Source organism: Ischnura elegans, chromosome 5 (genome assembly GCF_921293095.1).
Source record: "Ischnura elegans chromosome 5, ioIscEleg1.1, whole genome shotgun sequence".
Taxonomy (NCBI): Eukaryota; Metazoa; Arthropoda; class Insecta; order Odonata; family Coenagrionidae; genus Ischnura; species Ischnura elegans.
In genome coordinates, this window is record NC_060250.1 from 108,084,084 (window position 1) to 108,111,877 (window position 27,794).

The 27,794-nt window shown below is 37.7% G+C and overlaps 2 protein-coding genes across 5 annotated transcripts; one reads left to right on the forward strand and one right to left on the reverse strand.

Moving 5' to 3' along the window:
* The first annotated feature begins 637 nt into the window (after nt 1–637).
* On the forward strand, nt 638–20,936 carry LOC124159399 (methyl farnesoate epoxidase). Of its 2 annotated transcripts, XM_046535183.1 has the most exons (10): nt 638–964; nt 4,005–4,136; nt 5,087–5,174; nt 14,573–14,836; nt 15,613–16,163; nt 16,535–16,655; nt 16,795–16,975; nt 17,079–17,196; nt 18,175–18,316; nt 19,440–20,936. In XM_046535183.1, exons 3-10 carry the CDS (start codon nt 5,090–5,092, stop codon nt 19,619–19,621), a joined length of 1,644 nt encoding a protein of 547 aa, XP_046391139.1. In that variant the 5' UTR covers nt 638–964; nt 4,005–4,136; nt 5,087–5,089; the 3' UTR covers nt 19,622–20,936. The 2 variants fall into 2 exon arrangements, with proteins under 2 accessions (XP_046391139.1, XP_046391138.1); XM_046535182.1 differs by lacking the exon at nt 4,005–4,136 and having other exon boundaries at nt 639–964.
* A 39-nt stretch (nt 20,937–20,975) lies between these two features.
* On the reverse strand, nt 20,976–26,561 carry LOC124159400 (protein FRA10AC1 homolog). Of its 3 annotated transcripts, none has more exons than XM_046535185.1 (5): nt 26,352–26,561; nt 25,895–26,081; nt 25,654–25,819; nt 25,108–25,267; nt 20,976–21,446 (listed from the first exon to the last, which is right to left on the reverse strand). In XM_046535185.1, exons 2-5 carry the CDS (start codon nt 26,038–26,040, stop codon nt 21,130–21,132), a joined length of 789 nt encoding a protein of 262 aa, XP_046391141.1. In that variant the 5' UTR covers nt 26,041–26,081; nt 26,352–26,561; the 3' UTR covers nt 20,976–21,129. The 3 variants fall into 3 exon arrangements, with proteins under 3 accessions (XP_046391141.1, XP_046391140.1, XP_046391142.1); XM_046535184.1 differs by having other exon boundaries at nt 26,308–26,521; XM_046535186.1 differs by lacking the exon at nt 26,352–26,561 and adding an exon at nt 26,204–26,282.
* Between the last annotated feature and the right edge of the window lie 1,233 nt (nt 26,562–27,794).

Here is a 27,794-nt window from a genome sequence, read left to right on the forward strand (position 1 = left end):
TAAGAAATTACGATGATAATTGCAGGATGATTATAATTTAGACATGCATGCCAGGTAAATAGGGTGGAATCCACATCCGAATCTAGATCTTTACTCTCCATCTCATTATCTTTCGTTTTCATCTTCCTACCTTTATTTGCCTACGTAAGCACCTCCTGACGAGCCAGTGGCGCAGGAGGATTTATATTGTAAATATTTATAAAACATATAAGTATTTTAATAACACAATTTACTATTTTATATTGTAAAATGTACATTACATTGTAATTTGGTTATCACATGAGTGTATTATAACAATGACACATCATATATCATGTGCGTATAATTTGAAAATATCTTTGCACCAATAGATTACTATTATTATTATTAAATATTTAAAAAATCATCAATTAAAAAATTGCTGTAAACATAACCAATACGATTCTCAGTAGGTACTTTATCAGTAATAAACCCAATACTGAGTCTCACTTTACTCAATACAAAAATCGGAAACTCGTGAAGGATGGAGATTGAATAAAAAATAATAAAATCTTCCGCGGGATGGAGCGTTACGCAACATTTCTTGACGATTTGATGTGGAACTCTCTCCCAATGTAGATTCTGCTCGATACGGTCATGGATGCTGAGGAAATGCATTGCGATTTAGGTGGGGTATGGAAGGGAGCGGTTTACACCCTGCCGTCCGCCGGGGAAGAAAGGGGTGGACGGGAGGTGGGGGGACGTCTTTCCCCGCCCGCCACCTCCGTGGGAAAGTGGAGAAAGTGTTTGGCGCCGCAGTTGCGCTCCGGACCACCAGCTTCCTGCTCCCGGAGTCACTTCTCCGAAGACACCGGAGATCTCCCAAGACGTCCGCGGGCGACGAAGGGAAGCTCGCCACCGGAGTGAACTGTTTCATTGAAGGCCTCAAGAGGAACGCAAGACAAAGGTTGTTTTCTACTTGTAAAAGGGATCTACCTACAAACCGGTAAGTTCAAATTCTGTTTAAGTCTAAAATTAACCTCCCGCTGTTCACGGATACTGCAAAGACACTAAACTTTTTGCTATGTCCACTTACAAAAAACTTTCAAAAGTTTACTCACTTCAATTCATCATGTTTTACACTGTATCTCGCCTAATACGGTTAAAATAATGAGAAGACGGCAATAAAATTTAGCGCGAAATTAAATTAGTGGTTACTTTCAATGAAATCAAAACTTCTGATTTTAGATGAAATTGTTTAGGGCATTGGGACCTACGCGGAAATTTGTTTTAGGCGAATTAGCGAATCCTTGGCCTTGGTGACCTTGGCGAATCTGCTAGATAAACAAGTGAGCTTGCACGAGTGTGTGTTTTATTGTGTTTTCAGTTAAAATTGTTGTATTTCACCCCATTGACATCCTTTTTAAATTCCCCAATATCCCCTGATCCTTCCCCTTACTCACCCCTTTATCGCCCAGCAAAGAGTACGGCCTTTGGGAGTTCTTTTCTTACGACTGCTAAACGGCCGTAGAACGTTCATTAACTTTTATATTGTTTAGGGGGTTTTCTACGGGGGTATAGAACCCAAGATTCGCTAATACTGTGGTTTATTACCTACCGGGCGTTGATTTATGAACATTGAAGATGCTGAGAGGCCCTTTGAAGAGTCTGCTCTTTATGATCTAGCAAAAAAACCATTAACTCACATCCAGAAGATAAACCGTTAAAACACCTTCATTATCAGGGTTAATCTATTACTTTGAGACTCCATGATGTTGACATGGTTTCTGTTTCATTAGAGCGAGTACGTAAGACCTTACGATAGCTGCCATAATACAACTGAAGGGTCGTAAATGTCTTGAAGATACCATGAGCAATGAAAAAACCAGGGACCATACTTTACACTAAATTCGCTGGCAAACACCTTATTCTCTCACGTTTTTTCCGGGGAGTGACTGTCGAGATTTTTTCGCTATTGAGAAAAATTCAAATTGAAGAAGATATGATACTAGTTCTATTCTTACCACAATGATAACCTTTCACGAAGAAAAATAGCAGTATTTACAATTGTAACGCTATACTTCGCATATTTTTCCAAAGTATGCCCCGAAGTTTTAGGGCTAATATTCTTTACCTTAATAATGAGGAAGGTCACGTATCACGTCAGTTATCGTGGGACAAATCACCGCGTTGAAAATGTGGCAAAAATTCATTCAAACGTCCCTTATTTTCCACCTATACCTATAGAAACAGAAAGGAAGGTTGAATTCTCGAAAGATTATCATATCTCCACTAAGCTCTGAGTTCTCTTACTTTGTCTTTCGCTGCGCGTAAAAGTAGGAAGTATTTGCTTAAAATTGCATGCGGAAACGCTTTTTTTAAACGTTAAACCATACTAATTTTGGCATCAAAGTTTTGCGAATAACTCACCAGTTTGGTAGTATTCGCTCTTGTTTGGTGGTTTGGTGCAAGTGGCTTGACTTTCGGCTGCCGATGATTCTAAATACGCGTAAAGTGGCGAAATAAGTTCAAACTTCATTAAAACTATAAAAGGAAATGACTGATTTTGAAATACCTTTTTTTAATGCGACTTTCTTTTCCCGTGCAGTTTCCTCCCAAAACCACTTAAACTTTCTAGAGATTCGAGGAATCGTTTTTTTTCGCAAGTTTGGGTACATTAGCATTGCAATGGTCATTGCTCTTGCAACCACTGAAAGAAAACCACGGGGGCACAAAAAAGCTTGATATTTTTGAATGCACAAAAAAATTATTTAAATTCGAGAGTTTTAAAATTTACTCATATTGCAAATGCCCTTCAGATTTAAGAATTGCCAAGTGACGGCTATCTACTCTGACGGAATCTCTTCCTCTTGTTGATGTATGCGAGGAGGAAAAAAGGTTATGTGATTTAACAGGGAAGTTTAATCAGAGAATGACGAGTTAATCGCTAGTGATTCGAAAAATAAGGCAGAAAATAAATTCAATCACGGGAACACATGAATCTCTTGCAAAATGCTCATTCGTATCGAGGCCAGTGGAGGATCCAGGATAAGGACAAGGGGGGGGGGGCTAAGTGGGAGTTATATCTCAGCAGTAGTGGGGGTCCGAAGAAAATTGCCGTTCTATCCAGGGTAAATTGGATACCCAAGGGGGGACTATAGCCCTCTTAGCCCCTCCCCCCATATATCCGCCACTGGTCAAAGCCATTAGCAAACGCACGATTCATACATAGGTACATCCCTTAGAGAGTTTGCGTATGTCCCTTTAGTCCCAATTCGGAAGATTATTTGTTAGGGAGAGAGATAAAGGATGAATTTCGCCAATTTTTCTGAAGTAAAGGCTAAATAAATCAATTTTCGAGCTTTCCCTATCTAATAAGATGCATCAGTACCGCTCACCGGTTGAATTTTGTACAGATTTCACATACATGTATCAGTGGCGTAACTATGGGGGGGGGGGGATGAGGGGATGTATCCCCTCCAAAGACTCAGAGAAATCAAAAAATTATTTTAAAATCTTGTTTGGATTTGATACATGATAACTGCCTCTGCTTTAAGTTAAATTATAAGTGCCAAAATGATGTAAAATGCATTTCCAGGCAAGTTGTTTTTTCAAAAATTTCCTGAAATCCCCATTTCCTGGGGGGTTGTCCCCACTAATCCCCCACATCCCCCCCTCTAAGCCCCTCATCCCCCCCCCCCCAAAGCATATCTCTAGTTACGCCACTGACATGTATACTATTGCAATCCTAGGGTTGATATACTGCAACCCTCAATTTCTCCCTATCCCAAGCTAGTTTTTTTTTTAACCCGCTGAGGGTCTTCCTCCTCCTGGATCTGTCCTATGTACCAGTCCCTTGGTGTTCCTCTCGGGACATTTCCATCAATTTTTCCTTTGATTACATATCCCACGTAACTACCATATCTCATTACGCGGCCAATCTACCGAGTTCTTCTACGACGCACAGTGCTCCGTAGTATCCATTCATCTTTAATTCTTCTATATACCTCCTCATTTCTCAACCTATCCGTCCTTTTTATCTTCAGGATCCTCCTCCAACACTGGGTTTCCACGGCCTCTAACCTTTTCGGATCACCTTTTTCCGATCGTCCAAGCTTCTGAAACATAGAGTACCACTGTTCCCATTGTATTGACGTCCTAAATTTTCCCTCGATATAGTGAGTATTACTTGTTTCAAACTTAGCATATTTTCTCGAAACTTATAGGGGAGAAATATAGACTAAGTAGGTCCTTGTCAACATTTACCTGCATCTAAAGTATGAGAATTTGATCCCAAGGAAAATAGTGAGGTCAAAGGTTTAAATTGAGGGGGTCCGACCCCCTAGCCTTCAAATTATGATTTTTTAAAAGCTATTCGACGCTAAGAGCTTTCGTAGTACGTCCTATACATCCACTAATTCCATTGCAACTCATTTATTTTTAACCAAAAGAGTTGATGGGAGATGCATGGAACCATTTCTGAACGTGTTTTATTGAATATAAATTGTTTGGAAGTGTCTTCATTAAAAATTATATGATTTATCATTACCTTGCTCCCCGTAAAAGATTTAATCTATCCAGAAACAGGAAATCCACGGTTTATCGAGAAAGAATTACACCATAAAGGAAGGTATATTCCCTCCCCGTAAGGGCATTAAATGACAATCGTGGACATAAAATAGCTTCGCTGATAGCTTTAGCATTATGGTTAGACGCATTATCTATCTAGCTAAAATATAATAGCTAATTAATTAACCATTATGATTATCTGACTAACAGTAAGTGAACTCACAGTAGAGTTGGGGTATGAAATTCAATAGAGAATTTAACACTCTCTCTTGTTTCCATGGATACAGGAGGACACGAGATACGAAATTAGATTTCAGTATCAGAGACATATAATATCGCATCTACTCCTAATTGACCTTATCGCGCAAAACTTATAAAAACGGTCATAGGCTAAAATAAAAATAACACTAATGAAGATAATTTACGTATTGTCTTGTGAGATTCTTATCCCAGTTCATGGAATCTCTCACTGAGCTACCGTGAAATCGATCCCCGACTACTCCTACTATTGACATCCAGAAAGTTAATCTAACGACAATGTTTACTTCATTCTTTCCAGAAAATGTGGATGGCTGTGGTGCTGGTGATTGCAATCGTCGCAGCATTAATATTCCTTGACGTGAGGAAGCCGAAAAATTTCCCTCCAGGTATGAAAATTATATCTTTAGTTGGGATATTGAAATAACAGTAAAGAAAGTAACTGTGACATAAATACCGGGTTTTATGTTATCATGAAAATATTTAAAAGGGGGCTATCGAAGGTTCCATGCAATTACTGCAGGGGAATATAATTATAGCGCAAGTTTCCCACAGTTTTCTATTAATAAACTCACTCATACATTTATTAGGAGGCAAAACAAAAAAAAATTAACAACGATTTTGACTTCAATAATTTATTCATTTTTGAAGTGAATATTATATTTATTTACTAACTATAAACAAATATAGAAAACTGTCCACAGGTGCTTTACAAGACTTTTTCTTCAAATGTAAATTCACTTGGCACATTTCACACTAATGCTCTATTCCCAGCCACAGTATTTCACTATAAATATACATTATCAAGCAGGGGCGGATCCAGGATTTCTTTCTGGGAGGGGCACAAGCAAGGCCATATCCAAGATTTTGTTCAGGGGGGGGCACAAGGATATCTCGCAATACAAAACGAACGCAATAATAATGGGACCGAATTATAAACCTTGCATATTTTTTAGGGTCTGGGGGGGGCACGTGCCCCCGTGCCCCTCCCCTGGATCCGCCTATGTTATCAAGATACGTACCATGTGAATTTTCCTTCCCTATTCTGTGTTTCCAAAAAGGAAAGCCGAAAACGCTAACATTGCTCTTCATATAGATTGGATATTCGATCGAGGAAAATTTAGATTTAGTATTGACTGGATTTAAACCGAGAATTCATATGCAAGGAAGAATAATTTTAAAATCTACTGATAAAAAAGAAAATATACATTAAGAATGAGCTGTAGATCCGGCTGGAGATACAAAAAACGAGCATCTACGGAGTATCTGGTTGTCGCAAAGGAACAAACACGCATGAATGACAATGTTTGCCTGTAAGATATAATTCACATTTATGAATGTATTAATTTTCCACATTTTACAGCATCTAAGAAAAGGTAAATAATAACATACGGGATTATCGGAGAGTTTAATTTTTTGTGGCAAACGTTTCGACGGAACAATTTTCCACCGCCCTCACAGCAGTAATATTTGCAAAGCTTTCTGACGGATATTGAAGAGCAGGAAAGCAGCACCGAAAATGTTAATGACGACGATGGAAGAGTGTTTTGTCGAAACGCTAACCACAAACATTTATCTCGGAAAGAATCCCGAAAGTTATTCAGTAATATATATAATTCTCTGAGGAAAGACTAACCATCATATTCCTATTGAAAGGATTCAGAATTCGCATTGATCAATGTTTGAATTGGACCTATCGTTATTTTTCTCCATCCAGAACACATTTGTAAGCCGAAGCGTCAACGGAGTTGATAGAAATCTTTCATCAAAATGTATATCCCAACAGCAAGGAAGGCAAGCAAGCCTTTTCGCAAAAATTGGCGGAGCTTATATCAGTTGCTACTATTCGTGGCATATGCGTGACAAAAGATGCTTGGTGCCATAGCGTGCGATTAAAATCTCAGCTCAAGTATTGTTCAAGTAAACCCTTCTATCGTGAAGGTCTCATCTCAAGGGCGCAAACGGCCCAAGTACCTGTTAGCTATAAAAATTCTGTTCCACAGTTTCCATATTGAACGTGTTCACGGAAGAGTAGAGTTGGTTACATCGAGTTGATTAATAAGTTATTCAAATATATCGTAACAGTACCTACTTGTATATTGAGCACATGATGCCACGTCAATTTCAATATGTGGCCCGTCGCGACGGCCCGATGAAGTAGCCGACTCGTATTATAGGATTAGGTTAGAACTGGTCATTTTTCTCTGATTAATTATATACCAATGCTTTACAGGATTTGAATGTCTCCTTAATCCAAAGCAAAACGCACCTCCTTATCTCCTACTGCACTTTAAGGATCCGAAACGTACCAAGTGAAATGCGAAAGTGAAACGTGAAGTTTCAGCGCCTACAAGTAGCCCTTTCGAACTTGAACTTAATTAAGGGGGCCAGGCCTGACGAGGAGAAAGTTGATATAATACGTACCAATTACAATGAATTAGTTGCCACTCTTAACATGTTTCATACATTCAACTTCTTCTTAATGTAAGCTTATATTGGAAATCGGGAGAATTCCAAACGGAGATACCATTGAAAAGAAAGGATTTCTCGCAACGTGTACCTTTGTCAAGGCGGTGGCCAGAACATTTTTTCGAGGGGGAGGGAGGGTTACGTTGAAGGTAAAATACATTTCGGAGGGTTTTACGAGGTTGGGGTTGTTCAACTGGTGGAAGAACACCTCAGACAGCATCTGACAAAATTTTGAAGGGGTTTTGAATTAAAGGGTATTTGAATTTGAGCTCCCAAATCCCCGCACCCGACCCCTACGGTTTCTTGATATTTATCAAGAAATATACCTATGCACCACAACTATGATTGAAAAACAGTATTTAGAGTTTAGAATATGTATCACGCAGACTCTAATGAGCCAAAAAATGAACAAAACCACTCTCTTAGGTATGAAAAATGAAAGGGGGCACGTGCTACCCCCCCCCCTCAGACGTTTAAAAAATAGACAAAATTTTTAATACGGTTATCATTACGTTCGTTTTATTTTGTGTATTACGAAGCCTCAATCATTTAACTTAACATTAATAACTTTCATATCAAAATGAAGAGAATCTTTTCTATAGTAATTGTTGTATTTTGTTTTTAATCTCAAATATGAGAAGACTTGTCAGACCTTTGTGCCCCCCCCCCCCCCAGAAAAAAGTCCTGGATCCGCCCCTGACTACAATGCATGATAGATGATTTCACCTATTTTTACTCATTTCATCGTAAGTCACAGCTTGTTTCAAAGCTTTCTGCAAACAGAAATGCAAACCAAGATCAAAATATTATTTCCATCGAAGAGTTGCAGATTCATTACCTACAGACGATAAAGAGCTGCATTAATTTCTAAAATGGAGCGGAATTGCGCGAATGCATGAACGAAATTAGAACAGGGGCTATTTCGATGTCTCGCATGTGTTCTAGCAATTCACCGCTTTACACGACGCAATTTTGATTGCGCCTTCGCACGTACGTCAGATTGCGCAATTCCGTGTATTGTGTAAAACGGCCTTAATGTGCCCCCACTACGATCGCGTCTATCGTGAAGCGTGTACGAAAGGTGTAAAAAAAGACAAAGATTACTTGAACCAACTTTTTTATTCAATTAAGTATACAATTCTACGTTTTCTATAGTAGATTTATTTGCAGCATACTAAGTGTAAAAAGGTTGTATAAAAAATAAATAATTAATGGTGTCAGAAGATAAAAGAGAACCCGATGCTTTTTTGCAAGGGTTATCCTTAAGAGGTTTTTAAAGTTCAGTGGAGTTTTAAGGAGCAAATTCACAAAATATATATAACAGAATTATTATACATTATTAACCTTTATAAGCTGTGAAATTCTCACTTTTCGCAGTATTTTTCTTACGAAATTGCTATATTAATTTTTAAATTAACTTTTACCCAGTTTTTTTCAGAGCCAGAATTGCGTCAAAATCCATTTTCGGGTATGCAATTTGCTAAAATTTTCGGGGGGAGAACACCTGGGTCCATCATGAACCCCAACCCCCAATCACCCCAGACCATTCCTGTTGATGGATACCTGGGAAAGATTCAACGCCGAGTTCGGCGTATCTCAATGAGTCGCTTGATGTCATGTTTTGAATATACCCCGCACTCTCAAGCTACAAGTGTCACGTCGCAGACTGTTCTGTTCGTTTCGGAATGCGAGTTTATATTTGACCGAAAACGAAACCTGTTCGAAAGCGATGATATGAGAGTTACGTGATAAATGTGGGTTCCTGTGTTTTCGCCGAACGTCGAGTTCCATCCGCACAACCGGTTCCTATTTCCTGGCTCGACGCAATCGTGAGCCACCTTCCGTTGTGGCGGTATTTTATTTCCAATCCAGTCATCCTCACACTAGGTGGTTGGATAGCTTGTTCCGATTTCTCGGGTCATAAGAGCGGAAAACCTACAACTGGTTTTCCTCCCACCCTTCCGCCATTTATATCTCAGTCCCCGCATAATTTCCGCATCTATGAACTTTCTCCTCATTCTCCCATTAATCATGGGCAAGAGGTCTGGATTCCGTCTTCACCGCCACTATGGTTTTACATCGTATGGGATGTCATTCTTTAGCACTCGGTCACGGCACGAATGAGGCATTAGGTCTTATTCATAGAAGTAAATACAATGGGCGCCTGAAAAACACAGTGAAAGTGAAATCAGCGTTCCGGCTTCCTAGATGTACCCTTAGGCTCCGTCACCGTTTCTCGTGAGTTGTTTGTAAGAAAATGCTTTTACTGTCGTTACCTTAAGAGGACTTATCACTCTTTACACCCGATCGCATTTTATTAATACCGCATTACCTCGAGAAAATGCAAACTTCAAACTATGGATTTTAAAATTTAAGATACAGGCAAATTCTAAAGACAATACAGGCAAAATACTCAATAAATTCTGAACATTTATTTAGTGTTAAGCTTTACGCGAAAAATGATACGTCGAGTGGGAGTGTTACGTACCCTCAATGTATCCAATTCCTCAATAAAAAGGAAATGAATACCGTCGGGCGGGGTTTGACATTAAGGGTAACTTTGACAGTTTTCGGGGCTAGTTTGACAAAGTGCCAAAGAACTAATGATACAGGACACAAATTATTAGCTTAGCATGAGAAAGGTCGCCAGGGGTGAACTCAATGTAACCGAAAGATTACCTTTAGAATGTTGCAAGACAAAATGCCGCAAATATTACAAAATAGGATCCTCAAGTCGGCCTCTAAATGTGTTGTCACCCACCGCGGATTCAAGTGAGTTTACAAAAGTCGCCACTCGCGTCGCTCACCGACAAAGTGATCCCATGTTTGCGGGGAAATAAAGTATAATTTTTGGTGGTAACCGAAATTTATATGCATGATGATGTGATCTATCGAATTCATAACTTTTCAGTGCTGTTCCTCGCAATTACAAACATGATACCGCAAAATATTGGAAAAAAGTGTATCGCATTGCACTCATCACCGCGCCGCGGACATATTTGAAAACCGATTAATATGCGATCGAAGGGGTAACAGAAAGCAGCCTTCCTTGAGATGGAATTAGGCCTCCTCTGTACACTCCCCTTGCATAATGCCATCACCTTACTTAAAGCTCGACCAATCCTGCCTTTGATCACATTTTCCCCGGCTAGCCATCATTATTCACTCTAGATCCACTCTGCCAGCATGGGAAGATCCACGTGTCGCGCGAATCCAGCAATGCGTGTCGCGGCAGGTGGTAGGGACGCCTGGGGCGTGCTGCAGGCGCCTTTGAGGCAGTGGCGCAGCAAGGGGGGTTTTTGGGGGATAAACCCCCCCCAAGAGCTCAGAATTTTTTAAAGTTAAATCCATTTTACTTAATTTTACTTATAGAATAGTGTAAGGATTCATAAAATATCCCTCAGAAAGCTGTAAAACTCACTATTTATCCTAAAATTTTTCTGTGGAGCCCCCCCGCAGCCTCCGCTTACCCTGGCGGGTATGCCACACCCCCAGACTCCCCAGTATTAGTTGCGCCTAAAACCCCTCCCAGCCTTAATTCCTAGCTGAGCCCCTGCTTTGAGGCACCGTTTCGGTATTAAGGAATACGACAGAACAGTTGAAATATTTGTCCAAAGATATTTAAAATATCATGTTCACGAAAGGCGTGGCCCGTATATAAGGACCATGACTAAAGGAAACGTTTCCTCCGGGTCGAAAATCTCAACATTCAAAATAACTGCATTTAGGCCCTCTCGACGCCTCAGGCTCGACTATCCGTCGTCAAACGAACCTGGGCCTATTTTTTAAATATTTTTTTTTCTCACCAATTCGCGCATTTTGAGGCCACGGATTCTTAAATTGAAATAAAAGCGGTCTAAGCATGGGTGTTTCGTGGATGCCTCGAATGCAGCGTTTTTTTTTTCGATTTTCTCAATAGAAAACCGGAAGCCACTACTATAGGTCCATTAGTCCAGTTTGTTCAATGTAAGCTGGAGCAATCTCGATCAGTGGTGTAGCCAGGATTTTTTAATTAGAAAGGAGGGGTTTACCGAAGATTACGCGGCCCTTTCGGGGTTTATGGAAAACACCCCAGGGCATTGGGATCCGAGGATTTTTATGTTGAAAACGTGATTTTTAGGACTAAAAAACAGTAATTTTTTCGAGTATTCATTAAAATAAGGTATTTTTTATTTATTGAACCTCATCTTACTTGTTTTTGGCCCCTGTTTTAAAGGCTCTAGGGAGGGGGGGGGAGGTTAAACACCGAAAACCGAGGCTACACTACTGATCTCGATACATAACCATACTGGATGACCTGCTGAAGATCTCCAGGTCACAAACAGTGTGCCCATCATTGGGGTCTAAATGCACTTAGCGATGTCATTGATTGCCATGGAGAATACTGCCATGCTCGAGATCTGGGGAACTCCATTCTCAACAGGGCAGAAAGGCTTTACAAGCCTCACATTAAAACAAAATTTGATAAAAAAACTTGTTATATAAAAATAGTAAATTTCCTTTGAAACCTCAATCGTGCTAAGCCCATAAAATCTTCTGATGCCACACCCTAGGGGTTAAGGGCAGTTGTGTAATGGCATGGGAACACCATGCATGTAAGTGCCCAAATGTAGGCCCATCCGTTGGTAAGGAAGTTAGAAGGGTTTCCCCGGATTATAAGGGTTCAATCCTAGCGAGACGTTTGACCAGGCTAAAAGGAAGAATATTTCTTGGTTCTCTTTCACACAGGGTGGTAGTTAAAATCATGTACTTGCCCAGCTAAAGGGTCAAGAGCTCTTGGAAATTAAGCAATGAAAAGAAAAATGAACCAAAACAAATAACAAGAACTGATGACAGGAACAAAACCGGAATTAGAATGGATGAAAAAGAGGAAAAGACCAGAAAGAACTGATCAAAAAAAGTCCTCCACTTATAGTAAATTGAAAAAAAAAATAATTATCCACAGACACCAAATATAACCACACATATGATTCTCTTCAAGTTCAACAAAACTACCAATGGGGGAAGAGATTGATCATGACTGGGAAATTTATGATTCAAAGAATCTGAAATGCTGTTGAACGCTAATTACATTGAAATAATTTTCACCGTGATTAGAGCTTGAGGAGAGTAGGCACCTCTACCAAAGCAATGGTTGTTGTGTTGAAAATGGTCCAAAATAATCAGAGACACTGTTACCAGTGCTCTAAGAACGAGACAGAAGCTGCACTGATGTTCACTCGTACCTTTCATGCAAGAAATTATGCAATGATCACAAATGAATTTCAATATATAGACAAGGTGCCGAGGAATCGCTATTGCTGATAAGGGGTTAGGGAGTGAGGGTAAGGAACGATGGTCCATAAATGATCCATATAGTATTCCATGGATAGAGAATTGCAGATTAAGTGTACTTAATTATATCATACTAATTTTCCTAAAATACAGTATGAGCACCAGGTGTGCAGCTAGGAATTAAGGCTAGTGGGGGTTTTAGGCACAACTAATACTGCGGGTACGTATCCGGTGATGCCGGTACCCTCCCCTAGATAAATTGAAAGATAAATGGTTCAAAATGGTGAGTTTTATGGCTTTCTGAGGGATATTTTATTAATCCTTAGACTATTATATAAGTAATATTTATCCCATTATGTAAAGTGGATTAAATTTTAAAATTTCTCTGAGTTCTGGGGGCTGGATCCCCCAAAAACCCCCATCTGCACTACTGATGAGCATAACTAATCCTGATCTTGCAATCCAAGGAGACGATTTTTTCTAAAAAAAAAAGGCTAAGCCAGGATTATTCAAGAATAAAACTTTCACATGCATTCAACTCACCAGCTTGGCCTTCCATCCAGTGTAATGTGAACACCAGCATTGTCTCCAATGGAGATCCTTTCTGCACCACGTTCTAAAGCAGAATTACGAAAAGGTTTAAGTAAAGTTCCTGCGCACATAGAACTCTTGACTAGAGGATAGCTTAAAATTAAAAGATGCAAGTAATGGGGGAATTCAATAAAGGAATGCAAAAAGAGTAATATAAAAAATAATCATATGCATGATAAACTCTTGTTAGATGTGATTATGCACACACAGAAATAATAGCTCTGTAAGGTAACATCTACTAAAATGCAAGATCTGAGATTTTTAGGATACAGACCCAAGGCACAAGGTTGTTGATGCTACTTGGCTGAGATCAATTGCTAGGGCAAACCAGACAGTGTTGGGGACTGGTAGGAAAACCAATGCAAAACTTCTTATTGGAGTCTTCAACTTTTAATGTGATAGTAAAATTTTGGATATGTGAATTTCTCATTGCACAAGCATTAAAAATGTTTTCATAACAAAAATGTTTACAATCACTCGAATCATTCATTAAAACTACAACGAAAAAAATCAGTAAGTTTATGAGGTGTTTTGGTTATTTATGGTATTATAGCAGAGAAAATTCCAAATGAGGCTGGTGTGTAATAGAAAGATTTCCCAACAAAACATCAGCCTCCATTGAGAATACCTAAGCAAACATGTAAGCCCAACAATACATTAACGATACACATTTATGTTGGTGAAATCTAGATCTGTCAATTCCACTGAATGCATGATGGAGTCTGGATGCTGACAAATCACATGCATAGTTCATCTGTCATAATTACTATCACATTTTATTGAGTGCAAAGAAGAATGTTTTATATAGAAGAGCATATGATTGTGGCATGCAAGGGTGCAGCCAGGAATTAAGGCTGGGGGGGGGGGTTTAGATGCAGCTAATACCGGGGTGTGTGGGGGTATGGAATACCCACCAGGATAAGCGGTAGGTGCGAGATTAATAAATTCCGAAATTTTAAGATAAACTGTTCAAAATGGTGAGTTTTACGGCTTTCTGAGGGATATTTTATTGATTCTTACACTATGCTATTAGTAATATCAATCAAATTAAGTAAAATGGATTAAACTTAAGCATTTCTCTGAGCTCTGGGGGGGGTTTAACCTTCAAAACCCCCCCTCGGTGCGCCACTGGTGGCATGTGTGGCAAATAAACTTACTCTTGGATTCAGGCCCATCAAATTTGCAGAGGATGATTTATTTTCATTACTTTTAATTAATGATGTTTGGGACCTGCCAATGAAAGTCAGAAAACCAGCTCATGATGATGTATTTTCATCAGTGAAGTATTTTTCTGTGGAGGGAGTAGAAAATATCATGGATAATCTGCAAGTAAACAATACAAAAGCCACATAATGCTAGACTGATTATGGATTATACTATTTTGCTTCAAAGCTTGGTTTGTGTTTCATAATGAAGTCCTTTATGTTCAAGATTTCTACTTTTCCATTTACAGGACCACTATGGCTACCAGTAGTTGGCAGTCTTCCATCACTTAGAGCCAAAAAGCCAAAGGGAAAGGGAACTGGATTCCTCTGCGAGACCCTGACAGCAATGGCAAAACATTATGCATGTCCCCTGTTAGGCATCAGGGTAGGTAAAGATCGAATGGTAATCATATGCAATTTGGATACCGCTAAGGAGATGCTGACCAGGGAAGAATTTGATGGCAGACCAACAGGTCCTTTCTTTGAGACTCGCACTTGGGGATCTAGGAAAGGTAGGACATCTATATACCAAGCAAGGAACTAAATATATTATTATTGAAGCAAAGTAGAGCTTGCATGTCCGCAAAGTGTTGCTGGTTCTGCATTTGTTGTCATGCAGTTATGGACAACATTCTATTTTTTTTTGGGATGAACTCCATTCATGTTTATGCTCATGGTAATCTTATTATGCAGTGAAACACATGAAAAAGTAGTACATGGACAGGGTTGGCTAGTTTTTTTTCCCTGAAGTGGAAAGGGACCTAGCTGCTTACTCTTGCTCCATCCCAGGGAATCAAAACCAGATCACGCAAATGCCACTCTTGTATGCTACAATTTTTATCACCAATCTATCTCCCTCCCAGGCAAAGTTCAGACTAGATTTCACAAAAAAGTAATTAAAATCTCATATTAAGTAACATTTCTAGAATCAAGAACTGCAAGTCACAAGCAACTTCACACGCAGTAACTTTGGAAAACATGTATCATTGAATATTGAAAAATTAGGATTTTTCTTTAGTTGCTCAGTCAACATTACCATCTCAAGAACCACGATGAGGACTTGAGACATTTACATACCTTTCAGAAAACTGAGAAAACATTCGCCGACGAAGAAAATGGCTTTGTGGCATAACTATTCGCATACATAATCAGCAATTGGGAGATCTGGGTTTGAATCCAAGCTAACCTAACTGAATTTTTTCCTGATGAATTTGACCTTTGATGTCTAATGCTTCTTCGATATTTTTGAGCCCCTAATTGGTATTAAATGAAGATTGTTCTTTCACAGGAGTTATGATTGTCGATGGTGCTTTCTGGGTAGAACAGCGTCGTTTTGTGCTTCGTCACCTGAAAGACTTTGGTTTTGGCCGACGCACCATGGAGGAATTGGTGCAAGTAGAGGTGGCTGAGATGGTGAAACACTTGATGAAAGTCATCCATGCACCCAGCACAAAGAAAAGAATTGCTCCCAAAAATTTTCCAGAGTTAGCAAATGGAGCAGTTAAGGTGACCGTTGAATCAAGCAAAGGTCAATCAGTTTATGCAGAGGGCTCTCAAACTGCTGAGGCTGATGATCAACCAGGAGCCGTTATGTGGCTTCATGATGCCTTTGGGGTATCCGTTTTGAACACCTTGTGGTCCATGATGGCTGGAGTGCGGTACAATCCAGATGATGCAAAGATGAGAGAGCTGCAGACACTCCTAACACAATTATTTGCAACGATTGATGTGACTGGATGTCCTTTCTCCCACTTCCCATTCCTGAGATACTGTGCTCCAAATATGTCTGGATACCGGCAGTTTGTTGAAACTCATCAGAGCATCTGGGAATTCCTTTACGTAAGTTATATTATTCACCTGTAAAGCTTGAGTTACTTTAAATAATTTGATTCGTTATACATATTATCATTTAAAAAATGAAATATGTATTTATTTTTTTTACGTCACCTTCTTATGGAAAAATTTAAACCAAAATATGGTTTAATGGTAGCATATCACTCTTTTGAATCATTTTTACAGAATCATGTACTTAATACATAGAAATGCTGTCCCTAGACAAGAGCCTAATCTTTCAAGCTCCTACCATGCAAGTGGGAAAAACTAATGACATTTGGTCTCCAAAATTATTTTTACCCCATCATAATAACACATAAAACAGTACACATATCCATTTAGCACTCAATACCTAATGTGTCACTAATCACTAATAGGCTGAGCTGGAGAAACACAAGTCCACTTTTCGTTCAGGACATTGCCGCGATTTCATGGATGCATACTTGGAACAAATGGAGATAGAAAAGAAAGAAGGAAGGCTGGATTCAAACTATAATGGTAAGAGACTGGTATCATGACCGTGATTACTCTGGGACTTAACCTCATGACAGCTATTAGCTTTGTAATGCTTTACGACCTAGCCCATTGGCTTTTATTTTCCTGAGGTTAAATTTTCTCCAATTTTTTCTCCAACTAGATGCTCAGTTGGTAGCCATTTGCATGGATCTTTTCATGGCTGGGTCAGAAACAACATCGAAGACTCTTGGGTTTGCATTCCTGTTCCTCATCACTCACCAGGAAGTACAGAAAAAAGTTCGAGCTGAAATTGATGCAGTCATAGGAAGGGATAGGTTACCAATGTTGAGCGACAGACCGAGGTGAGGCTTAAGATGAGCTCTTCATGAATACCAGATTTTACGGTCAATTCTGTTCAAAATGATGAAGATCAAGGGAGCTAAATGAAGATTTTTTTGCCGCTAGGTTGCCATACACGGAAGCAGTGGTCCTGGAATGCCTTCGCATGTTTGTCGGGCGATCATTTGGTCTGTCTCATCGAGCAATGCGAGATTCCTGGCTGCAAGGATATTTCATTCCTAAGGTATGAATTAAAGCAATCATAGAGTTAGGGTATCCTTGAGTAAGTTTGCTCATTTTCTAATGAATGATGAAAGAAACAGTTAATCCAAATACACCTCTCCACAAGTCTAACAATAAATCAGGAGATGTAGCTACAGTTGAATTCATGATTTAAAATAAATAATTTACATTTATCCCTTTCCACCCTGAACATTATATTTTTCTCATCGAAATACCTATGTTAACATGATCCTGCTACCATCCGTAGGTCACCGAGTGCCATGAAAAAAAGAAAGAAGCGTAGACCGGAACTTGCACAAACTTGATACGATCATTGCAGTCCGGTTTGACGCACAAAAGTAATCTGAATTAACCAGGGGAAATTTTTGAACGAACCCGCACGATTGTGTGGAGTCGGGTGGAAAAGGATATATTTCCAGTTCTGCAGGATTTTATTTCTTCATGAGAAAGTTCAGGCCTCAAAATTTACACCTGACTTAAAAATGCAATAACTTTCGACCTAAAAAAATATTCTCAGTTAATATTCTAAATTTTGAAAGTAAAGAATCATTAGTTGGGTGTTATTTACTAAAATAAATAATTACTGCAATGGAATTTTTAACTAAAAATTGCTGTTGATTAAATTGTTAACACAAAAAAGAGCTAAAACATGTGATTCTCTTATACAGAAGAAATTTCCCATCCTCACTTATTACCTCATTAAATAAGTTAAATGTATATAGGTACCTTATTTTGAAATTTTAAAACATAGATTACATATATGATATGCAATTAAAAAATTATACCTTCATGCATTAATTAACATAAAATAAATTTATTACTATTTTGAAACTTTAAAAACATACCTGAATTATAAACAATAATCATTCAGCAAATTACCCTGACTTGAACAACAAACATGAGCATTACTTCCTAGACCATAATACTTGACTATATACATATTTTAATAAAAAACAACTTCCTTTCCACATGAATTCAGGACACAATGTTGGTTGTCTGCTTCTCCAATATACTGATGAACCAGGAATTCTGGGATGATCCAGAAATGTTTAAACCAGAGAGATTTATAGACAGTGAAGGAAATATTCAGATTCCAGACTGCATGATTCCCTTTGGCGTGGGTGAGTAATAAAAGACTTGGGATTTATACACCAAAATCACTTCCAAGATGGCTGTAGGAATAGATTGGGCATTGAAAACAGTTGGAGGGATAGATTAGACAGAGATATCAGATTTCTCTCCATTTTCCTCTTACAGCGATATTTTAATACTTCTTCATATGATTTCAGGAGTTATGATGTATATATTTCAGCAGTAGAGATGTTAATATTTCAGTCACAGCAACTCCCTAAGCAAGCAGGTTTCTCAAAATGTTAGCAAACCAACTCTAGTTGGTCTAATTAGGGATAGAAAATCTCTCAAACCATCCCTAGATAATATATCTAATGTCTGCTCAGAATTTATTAATTCAAAACTCATATTCCTCCACAAATTTTACAAGATTGATGGATTGCATATTGCACATGCTGACTTTACTCCTATAAATTTTGCATACAAATCATGGAATAAAGAAACAATGGAAATATTTGCAACTTAAGCTAGATGAATCTTTTTGTGCTAGGAGTGGCCTAGGAAGACGTATCCATCTAGTTTCAGTTGATTAAGTCATCTAGTTAAGAATTATGGACACAATTATATAGGACCTTAACAATCAATGCCATTCTTGTCATCTAAATACTGGTTAACTCGTGTATGTATTTTAAATCCTATTATATATATATTAGAGAAGTATGTAATTTTTCCCATTATAAATTAACAAATGCCGTCTTTAATAAAGTAAAATAAGGAAATTAAGCACAAACAATTCATTGAAATGGCTGACACACTGTCAGTTTGGTTCTTAGTTAAGTCATCATGACTAATTCCAAATGGGTACTTATTTCAAAATCCAAACGCTCAAAGAATTTGGATGCGACTTTATTATTAAGTACAAAAAGCAAGAAAATAATTTCTTGAGCCGATCTCAAAATATGATACATAACATTTTCCAATGATAACACCTAAAATTTAGATTGATCAATTGGCTTTGGAAATAAAAATCACTCTTCTCATTGCTGTGTGACCCATAATACAACCATCTTCACAACATGTGCCCACAGATAATCAGCTGCCCTATACATTGAATAACAGTTTGATTACGTGTATTAATTATGTCTTATCATTTGCTCATATTTTGATTCTTAGGTAAAAGGCGATGTGTAGGAGAATCTCTGGCCAAATCCAATGTCTTCCTCTTCATTGCTGCTCTTCTACAATCGTTTGAATTTTCTCTGCCGGAAGGAGACACAGCTCCACCTCTCTGTGGACAAGAAGGACTGACCCCTTCTCCATTACCTTATCGTGCCAAAGTAACATTAAGGAGATAGTGTGTATATTCTATAAGATTGACGGTAATAATGGAAAATGTTGGCAAAGTTACGCACAAAGGTGTGACCACTTATGAGATTTGAAGTTCCTTTGTGACTAGATGCTTGCCAAAAAGTTGAATATGATACAGGCATAAACGCCTGGCTATATTATTTATTTTTTCATGATTGACAATGCAAATTTCAACCTCTTAGAAAGCTGTCAAAAACCTGATTAATTTTTTATGAGTTAAATTATGGTCCCCATTCTTTTATAGTTTGATCAAATTATGGAGACACTGTTACCAGATATGTACTTCAATTTTTAATGCTCAAAATGGAAAAGTTACCAGATCCTGGTAGAGGCAGGTGCTGACAGTTTTGCTTGGTCCAGAGTGAAAGTACTGGAGTACTATTACTACGTAAACCAAGTGTTTCACAACAATATGAGGGCACCCTGCCCCCCTTAGGCGGGCCATGTAGAAGACTTTTAAGGTAGTTTAAAGACGTTGATGATAATGTTCGCTTTACTGTAATAATGAGAGGATGGTGGAAATGAAAGAAGGAGACCCTACGTGTTATCCACATCAGTAAACAAAGATGTTTCTACCTTTTTGTAAAAAAAAATAGCTTTCTCTCCAGATCATTGTACGACAAGAACAGAGGTTTGCATTTATTGATAAATGTAACTTCTATTATGTTTAGACTATACTTTTGGTCTGTCAATTTACAAACAAACAATTTCATTAGAAAGTGTGCTATAACTATCGCTAAGGATTTTAGTTGACATAACAGTATGAGTAACCCACACTACAATGTTATACTTCAAACTTAAGATGCATTGAATTATGTTATACCTACTTATACTATAAGTTAATTTAATACTCCAAAATTTTCACCTTTGCCTCTACCACTAAACTACAGAATATAGGTTAATTATTGGAATAACATGACAATAAAATAAAAAAACTGCCAGTGGTGTAGAAATACATACTTACTACAAGCTATTTATGTAATGCTGGAGATTTTGTAATGAGATAAACCACTTCACTTAACTGCACCAAAAACAGTGTGAAATCACAACCCTATTCAGTTGTGCAAAGGAATTAAATCTGTAACTCTGCATTTTTAGTTTTAATTTACTGTTTTTACCATAATTTTTCCAATTTATAAAAACACACAGGTAATTTATTTAAAACAGAAATCTTAGATATTTAATCCCAGCTCTGGTTTTAGATTGAGTAAATTCATTTTTAAGGAAATTATCAACATTAACTGCTATTCGATGACCAATAAGGGGAACATATATAAGTATTGCAAATCTGTGATAGTATAATCACAGTGAAAAGTTAATGATATTTAGGAAAAGCAAGCATCTTGAGAGCAATTGTTTATTACAAAAATATTATTTTTTGATTTATTATTATTAATAAAATAATAATATAAGCTACACAAAGAGATCTTGTAATTATGTATTCTTAAAATAAATGTACGATGAAAAACAAACCATATAAAAATATTTATATGAATTACATAAAAAGATCCTGTAGGTATTCTTCAAATTCTTCATCCCTAGATTTCTCTTCTTCACTGACAACATTTGATCCCTTCCATATGTTAGAAGATTCGGGTTCCTCTTCACTTTCTGGCTCTGCTTTTACAAACACAGTCGGATCCAATGTTGCTTGGGTAGGCCGTGTCTGATCTTCACCTTCGGCATTTTCCTCTTGTTTCCTCCTTTTCGGGAGTGACTCAGAGGAATTGGCACTACTCTTCCTCTTCTTTCTCATTACTTCCCTCTTTTGGCTGTGATAGTTAAGCTTCTGGGAGCAAGATGGGCACAGTCCTAGATGAATAATTATGCACTGTTACTCACTGATTGCTTCAACCATAAGGTTGGTTTTGATAGGGCTTACTCCAGACTAGTTCAAAAGAATGTGAATTTTACATATTCAAGATAGTGCAACCAATTTCTTCCCCTGGGCCACTTCACACTTTCAGGTTTTTGGTTTGGAGGTGTTAAGGCTTCATCAAGATTTGAAACCAGGACCCTGTGGTCAGTAGCTCTGCTCAATGTGGCAAACCTGTATTATATTCTCCATAATGTTAATACCAAATATGCATAATCTTGTGAGCTATGTTTCAAGACCACTCTCAAAGAAAAAAATATATACTTTTTCCCTTCTCTTTGATCAATTATATTGGAGGCTTGAATTTACTTGTTCATTAAATCAGCTGTAAGTACAAGCTCCCCATGAAGTGCAGTAAATAAGCATGTGTAGTTCTGGTTGAAAAATTTGATGATATCAGAATATAAATACTTTTAATTCTAGACACCAGATTCACAAGGCCTCATTAAGTAAATAATTGGTTAAGGTGAAAAGCATACTTAAACTTATTTGAGTGAAAGTTCTCACAACAACCCCATTCATGTACAAGCGTAAGATATTTATGAACCAAGTATATAGTGCTAGAGGGAAGACAAAAATGACTGAGTTTTCGATTCGGTCTGACAATAATAGGAATACTTTAGGGAGGTATGAAGGTATCCAGGGAGTAGACGGAATGTTGGATTTCAGGGGGGCTACATTCCAGCCTAGAGAAATAGAAAGAAATTGAAAAATTGAAAGATTGAAATGACCATATCATTAGCTTGGCCAATGCCATATCTGGAAGTTTGCACGATCATCTTCACTAAGTAAAGAGACTCCAAATTATGTCAAAAGGATGCCATCAATTACAGCTTATGTGCAGAAGTTGCTACAGTTGACATAGTTTTAATGTAATAAGCATCTGCGATCTTAACCTTTTCCCTATGAAGGCCATGTTTTCACGGCTTGAATTTTCCAACGCTAAAGGCCGAAGGCCGTGTTTCCACGGCTTTGCGGTCAAACATGCCAAGTGGGTCCCAAGCGCCATTTGGGTCCCTAGGCGCGAGAGGTCCGACCCTTCCCTGTTGTTCGTGTGGGGATTATCTCACCATTCCGGCACTTAGTGTCCCACTCAAGGGAGATGCTCATGGTCGCTCATTTGTTTATAAGTTAGAATAACTAAAAACGTACATGTTGCATTTATTGAAAATCAATGCCAAGAATTACATTCTGGATGTTCTGCTGTTCAGTTTCAAAATTTTAAACGGAACTCTAGCATTCATATTAACAGAGTTCATCATCACCTGAGAACAAATTTTGGATACGCTAAGATTAGATGTTTAATTGTTATTTTTAAACCTTACTAGCAAATTTATGGGAGCAATATTGTAATGATTTACATCAAAAGATATACGTTACTCTGTTAGGCACATTCTAAGTGTACATTTGCGGTGAAATTCGATAAAATATCTGATTTAACTCCAATGAAAAAAAGCCCTCGTAATGTAATAAAATATGACTCTCGCAGTTCTTTGTGGTGAGCCTAAATTACACCGATTATTTTTAATAACCTCTTATCAACCTTTGAATACAAACGTATTATAAATGACTTTTGCTATAAATGCTAATTAATGCATATCCTAAAAATTCGTAAATTTAATGTACAAATAAGGAATGTTATATCTTGGTTCTCTGGTCAGGATCCATTGAGGTGATCTGCCCTGTGCACCTCACAGGCTTACTTCGGGACACATTAGTGCATTAATGTTTTCTTGGAAAAACTTATTACCCTCCAACTGGCACACTTGGTCTATGATATTATGCCCTTTTGCTGAAAACCCTAAAAATAACCGTAAAACTTTGTTTAAAAGTTCTATAGACATTGCAAAATGAAAGGCATATAGTGATGAACTGACATTTGCTGCAATAGTAACAATTAAAAAAAATTAAAATCGCACTAGTAACAATAAACTGACCGCAAAAGTACGCCATGATGGGCTGCCTTCGGGAAAAGGGTCGAGGATTTGCCCAGTTGCCGAGTAAGTCTGGCACCCCGCTAGGAAAGGTCATTAAGTGGAGGAAGCGACTACCTGGACAATTCCTTGCCAAGAAACAACTCCTTACGGGGCGAAAAAGAAATGCTCAAAGCCTTCGTACAGCCAAAAGCAACTTCCCGTGAAGGAGCCCGGCGCGAAAGGGTTAATTAAGATAGCCTGTAACACTTTGTGAAACTGATCCTTTATCCTAGTAACCTGCCACTTTTGTCTCCTGTTACCACCATTTTAGGTGCTAAAGGCAGAAAAAAATAGACTGAGTGAGACTAGTATATTTTAAGTCTGATAGAAGAAGAAATCTCAGTAAATTACTAATCTCAGAAATAAAAAATCTAACTTCACAACCTATAAGCGATTACTCTTCATATACATGGGAATTCCTCATATGTCCAATGAAAAATCACAGCCTCCCTACAGCAAAGCATTTTTTCTACTCTATAACAATTGACTGAAATTCACATGAACTGTCATGAGAAAAAATTCCCCAGCACCAAGAATCAAACCACAGACCTTCGGCTTTCCACTTTGTCTGCAGTGGTCCAGTAAGCCAAAAGTTCATGGTTCGATTACCTGTCCAAGGGAATTTTTTCTCATTGTATGTACTCATGTGAATTTCACTACCGATCATGGGGCAGAGTTGATTAAAAGATATTTAAAAAATTCTGTAAGAGCAAGCATTTTAGCAATTACTAATAAAAAATCTTTCATACATTTATATGTACAATGAGAGATATTGAAATTGGCACCAGTTTTGATGACTTGGGAAGACAATATTTTCTCTGAAATTCAATGCAAAGGCAATGAAGTCATTAAAAAAATTGAAAATAAGACAAGAAAACAACTACAGCAGATTTGCTATTGATTATTGTGGGAACACTATGCATCTAATATAAGAGGTTGATTTGAAATTCTATTTTAGCATGGAATGAGAGCAAAGTAAACAACAACTACAGTTTGATTTTAGAGGAACACTCCCAGGTGTTGAAATGAAAATGTATAGAAATAAAATTACTCGCAGTTATACGTAGCAAGATTAAAGTTTCTAAGAAGTAAATGATAGTTAGGTTACTTCCCACATGAAAATGGTCATTGAAAAGTTAAGTAGCCACGGCCCAAGAGATCAGTGGCAAAGCTACATTTGGGAAGCCAAGGCAGAGAAACAGGGCCCTAGTAGGACAAATATGATATGCATTTTAGTTAAATAAAGATAATCCATATATATTTTAGTCAAAAAGCTGACAATGAGAGAAACGTATGAAAATTGACGCAGTTAATATGCAATATGTGGACACCAGGGAGAGGGTAATTTGGTTCATCAGCTCTGAGTCCTATAGCTGCACCAGTGAAAGCGGCCATCAACAGAAATTTGGAGATAGAAAATGACCAAGATCACCTATGGGAACTTAAGACAAATAAACTTGGCGATTGCTGATTATGACAGCTACTGAATCCAAATGGAAATGGACACTGCGGCTATTAACAGAATATTAACAAAATGACCACATCTACTCTAGTACTCATTGGGCCATTTTCACTGGGGTTGAAGTTGGGGCAAACATAAGTGAGTCTTTTCGGAACTTACTCAACTTCACAAGAGCATTTTTCTTCTCTCCTCCTTCTTGATATGCAAAATTGACTTCCCAGGACCTGAGGGACTCATTCTCTGAGCATGCCTTGTCACCACAAACAAATTGACCTTTGCCATCTACGACTTCTTTCTCAATTCTCCATCGAAGAGCAACCTAGAATATAGGGCAATCACGACAATATTTATAGTATAATATCGTAAGTATTATAAAAATATTGTTTAACCAAGTTTCTGATAAAAAACGGCTATTTAAATTAGAGATATAACAATTCTTTCAAAATGACTGAGATGTGAAGCCACATGTAATCAACGATGAAAAGGAAAGTATTTACTGCATAACATTTAATACAATTATGTAGTCCACCCTAAGTCATGAAAAGATCGTCCAATGATATTTCAATTTAAAGACTGAATGCCTGAGTAAGAAGTCAAGCAAAGCCGTAATTCACAATGGGGCTATTGAGAGTATATTAACAAAATGATCACCAAAACCCAATAAGTGGGCCCAAGACTGTAATGTCGAGAAATCATTCGTAATACCTTATTTTCTTTGAATTTCCTCAAGTCGCATATGCAATACTCCTTGAAGAGTTTATCATAATACTTTTTTGCCAAATTCTCTCCCCAAGACCGAGGCTCATCAGTCTCTTCCCACAAAAACTTGTGGTTTTCCCTTATTACATCTATATCTCGTTTGTCCCTTGACCTGAAAAGGGAAAGCGTCTTATGATGCCCACCGAGTGGTTGTAAAGCATGAATAACTATAATCCTCACAACTTACGTGTCTCTTTGTAGCAATGCTGTCGCACCTTTTCGACATAGTAGATAGTCATTTATTAATTTTTTGTGCCTGTCATACGCATTTAATGAAAGGAGCTGGACTTTCATCCTCCCTGCGTTATCAGAGGTAATTGGAATGAGAGACATTTTTAAATCACAGCATCAGCATATCAGCCTTGGTCTTTCCACTGAAAAATAAATAATGGTATATTAATCAAGACTAACCTGATCCATATAAGCTATAAATTCCAATTAATTGGAAAACTTCACAACAAGACTAGGAACATAGGTAACGTCAAGCATTCCTAACATTTCTCGGTCAACGAATTTAACCAATATGTTAACTGACGATCATCCAGGATCATAAAACATCCATCGAACTATATCACACCATTCAACGCAATATCTACCAACCTGATATTACAGATAAACCAGTCACTAATCGAAGATGTAATCACCTTTAACTTCTTCTATCTCGATGATAACGAGGATGACAAGAGAACTCGGGGTATGTAAGGACGCAACGCGTAAAATCACATTCAATTAATAAATAACTCTATTATTGAGATTTGAAAAGGCTATGTCGATTAAATTTGCCGACAAAGGTACGTCTGTACCACAGATGTAAAATTCAAATTGCTCACTTTGTTTTGTTTAATGTTGCGCGCTTAGACCATATAAGAACTAGACCCGCCATTCCCGACCCCTACCCATGACTCGCCGTGTGGCCAACATCTCCCCTCCGCTCCCTTCCTTCCCCTCCCACTTTTAAAGGGGCGTGACGTAACGGTTGGGACGCTCATCGTCGTAGCGCATGGCAACGAATGGGGATTCACTGTATCACTGCGGTATTTTGGCCATTTTCTTCGCTATTTTTCAATTAAAAGTACTAATATATATTGCGTTATGTACGAGAAGTTTTCTCTCAGCCATGGTTGGATTGGTGAACTTACAATTAATAAACAGTGGCCTTTTTCGGCATTGGCAGCGACGAAAAAATATTGTGGCAGTAAAATGAAGACAAAGCCCTTTGTAAACTTCCGCAGATTTTTTTCTTATCTCGTTAGCGATCTAGCATCATTCGGAACATCGTTATAAAAACATGAAATCTTGCATAAAAGTTGTAAACGGGGGAATTTTAGAGAGGAAAAGGGTCATGGTGTAAAGAATTTGCCGGTCGTCCACGAAGTAACGCGGCAACTCCTTCGCATATACCTAGTAATTTTTAAACGGTCAATTATGCGATGCAAATTGAACTGCGCGCTAGCGCTACTAAAAAGGGATGTCAACAAATCAGCATGTTATTTAGGTAAGTAATTTAGTTATTTCATAAATGCAAAATTTTTTACTTAGCAGATAGCTCTCGTGTTATTTATATATTGCGATGGTGGAAAAAGGTCGCCGGCTTTGCAAGTGACACCTACGATTTACGTACGCTACGGGAAATTCTGGGAATAAATAATACCTATTAACATATTTATAATTAGAAAGAAAGAGAGGATTGGATTAAAATAATTTTAAAAATAAATTTGCTTTATAACAATCAATTATATTTAATATATTGAATAACTTATTAAATATTTTCATGTATTGTTGTACGTATGTACTTACAGAGTTTTCAAATTAATTTTTTTAAACAATTTACGACATAATTTAATTTTTTATATTCTTGTCACAATACTTAAGAAAAGAGGATGCGGATTCAACGATCATCTAAGAAATAAATCTCATTTTATTAAAAAATCCAGAAGCGATTACTCTGTCAAATGTGTGAAATGTAACGGATAATTTTCTATTTTTCACGGCAGTATAATATTTCGAAGCACTTGGAGACGCAAGAGCATAAAAGATATTTAAATACTGCTGCATCTTCCTCCAAAATACAGAAATTTTTAGTAAAA

Coding starts and splice junctions, on each gene's coding strand:
- LOC124159400 (XM_046535185.1), bottom strand. CDS start 26,040: ATGTCTCTCATTCCAATTACCTCTGATAACGCAGGGAGGATGAAAGTC. Junction 25,820..25,894: donor GCATTGCTACAAAGAGACAC/GTAAGTTGTGAG, acceptor TTCCCTTTTCAG/GTCAAGGGACAAACGAGATA. Junction 25,268..25,653: donor GGAAATTCAAAGAAAATAAG/GTATTACGAATG, acceptor CCTATATTCTAG/GTTGCTCTTCGATGGAGAAT.
- LOC124159399 (XM_046535183.1), top strand. CDS start 5,090: ATGTGGATGGCTGTGGTGCTGGTGATTGCAATCGTCGCAGCATTAATA. Junction 17,197..18,174: donor AAGGATATTTCATTCCTAAG/GTATGAATTAAA, acceptor ACATGAATTCAG/GACACAATGTTGGTTGTCTG. Junction 18,317..19,439: donor CATGATTCCCTTTGGCGTGG/GTGAGTAATAAA, acceptor TTTGATTCTTAG/GTAAAAGGCGATGTGTAGGA.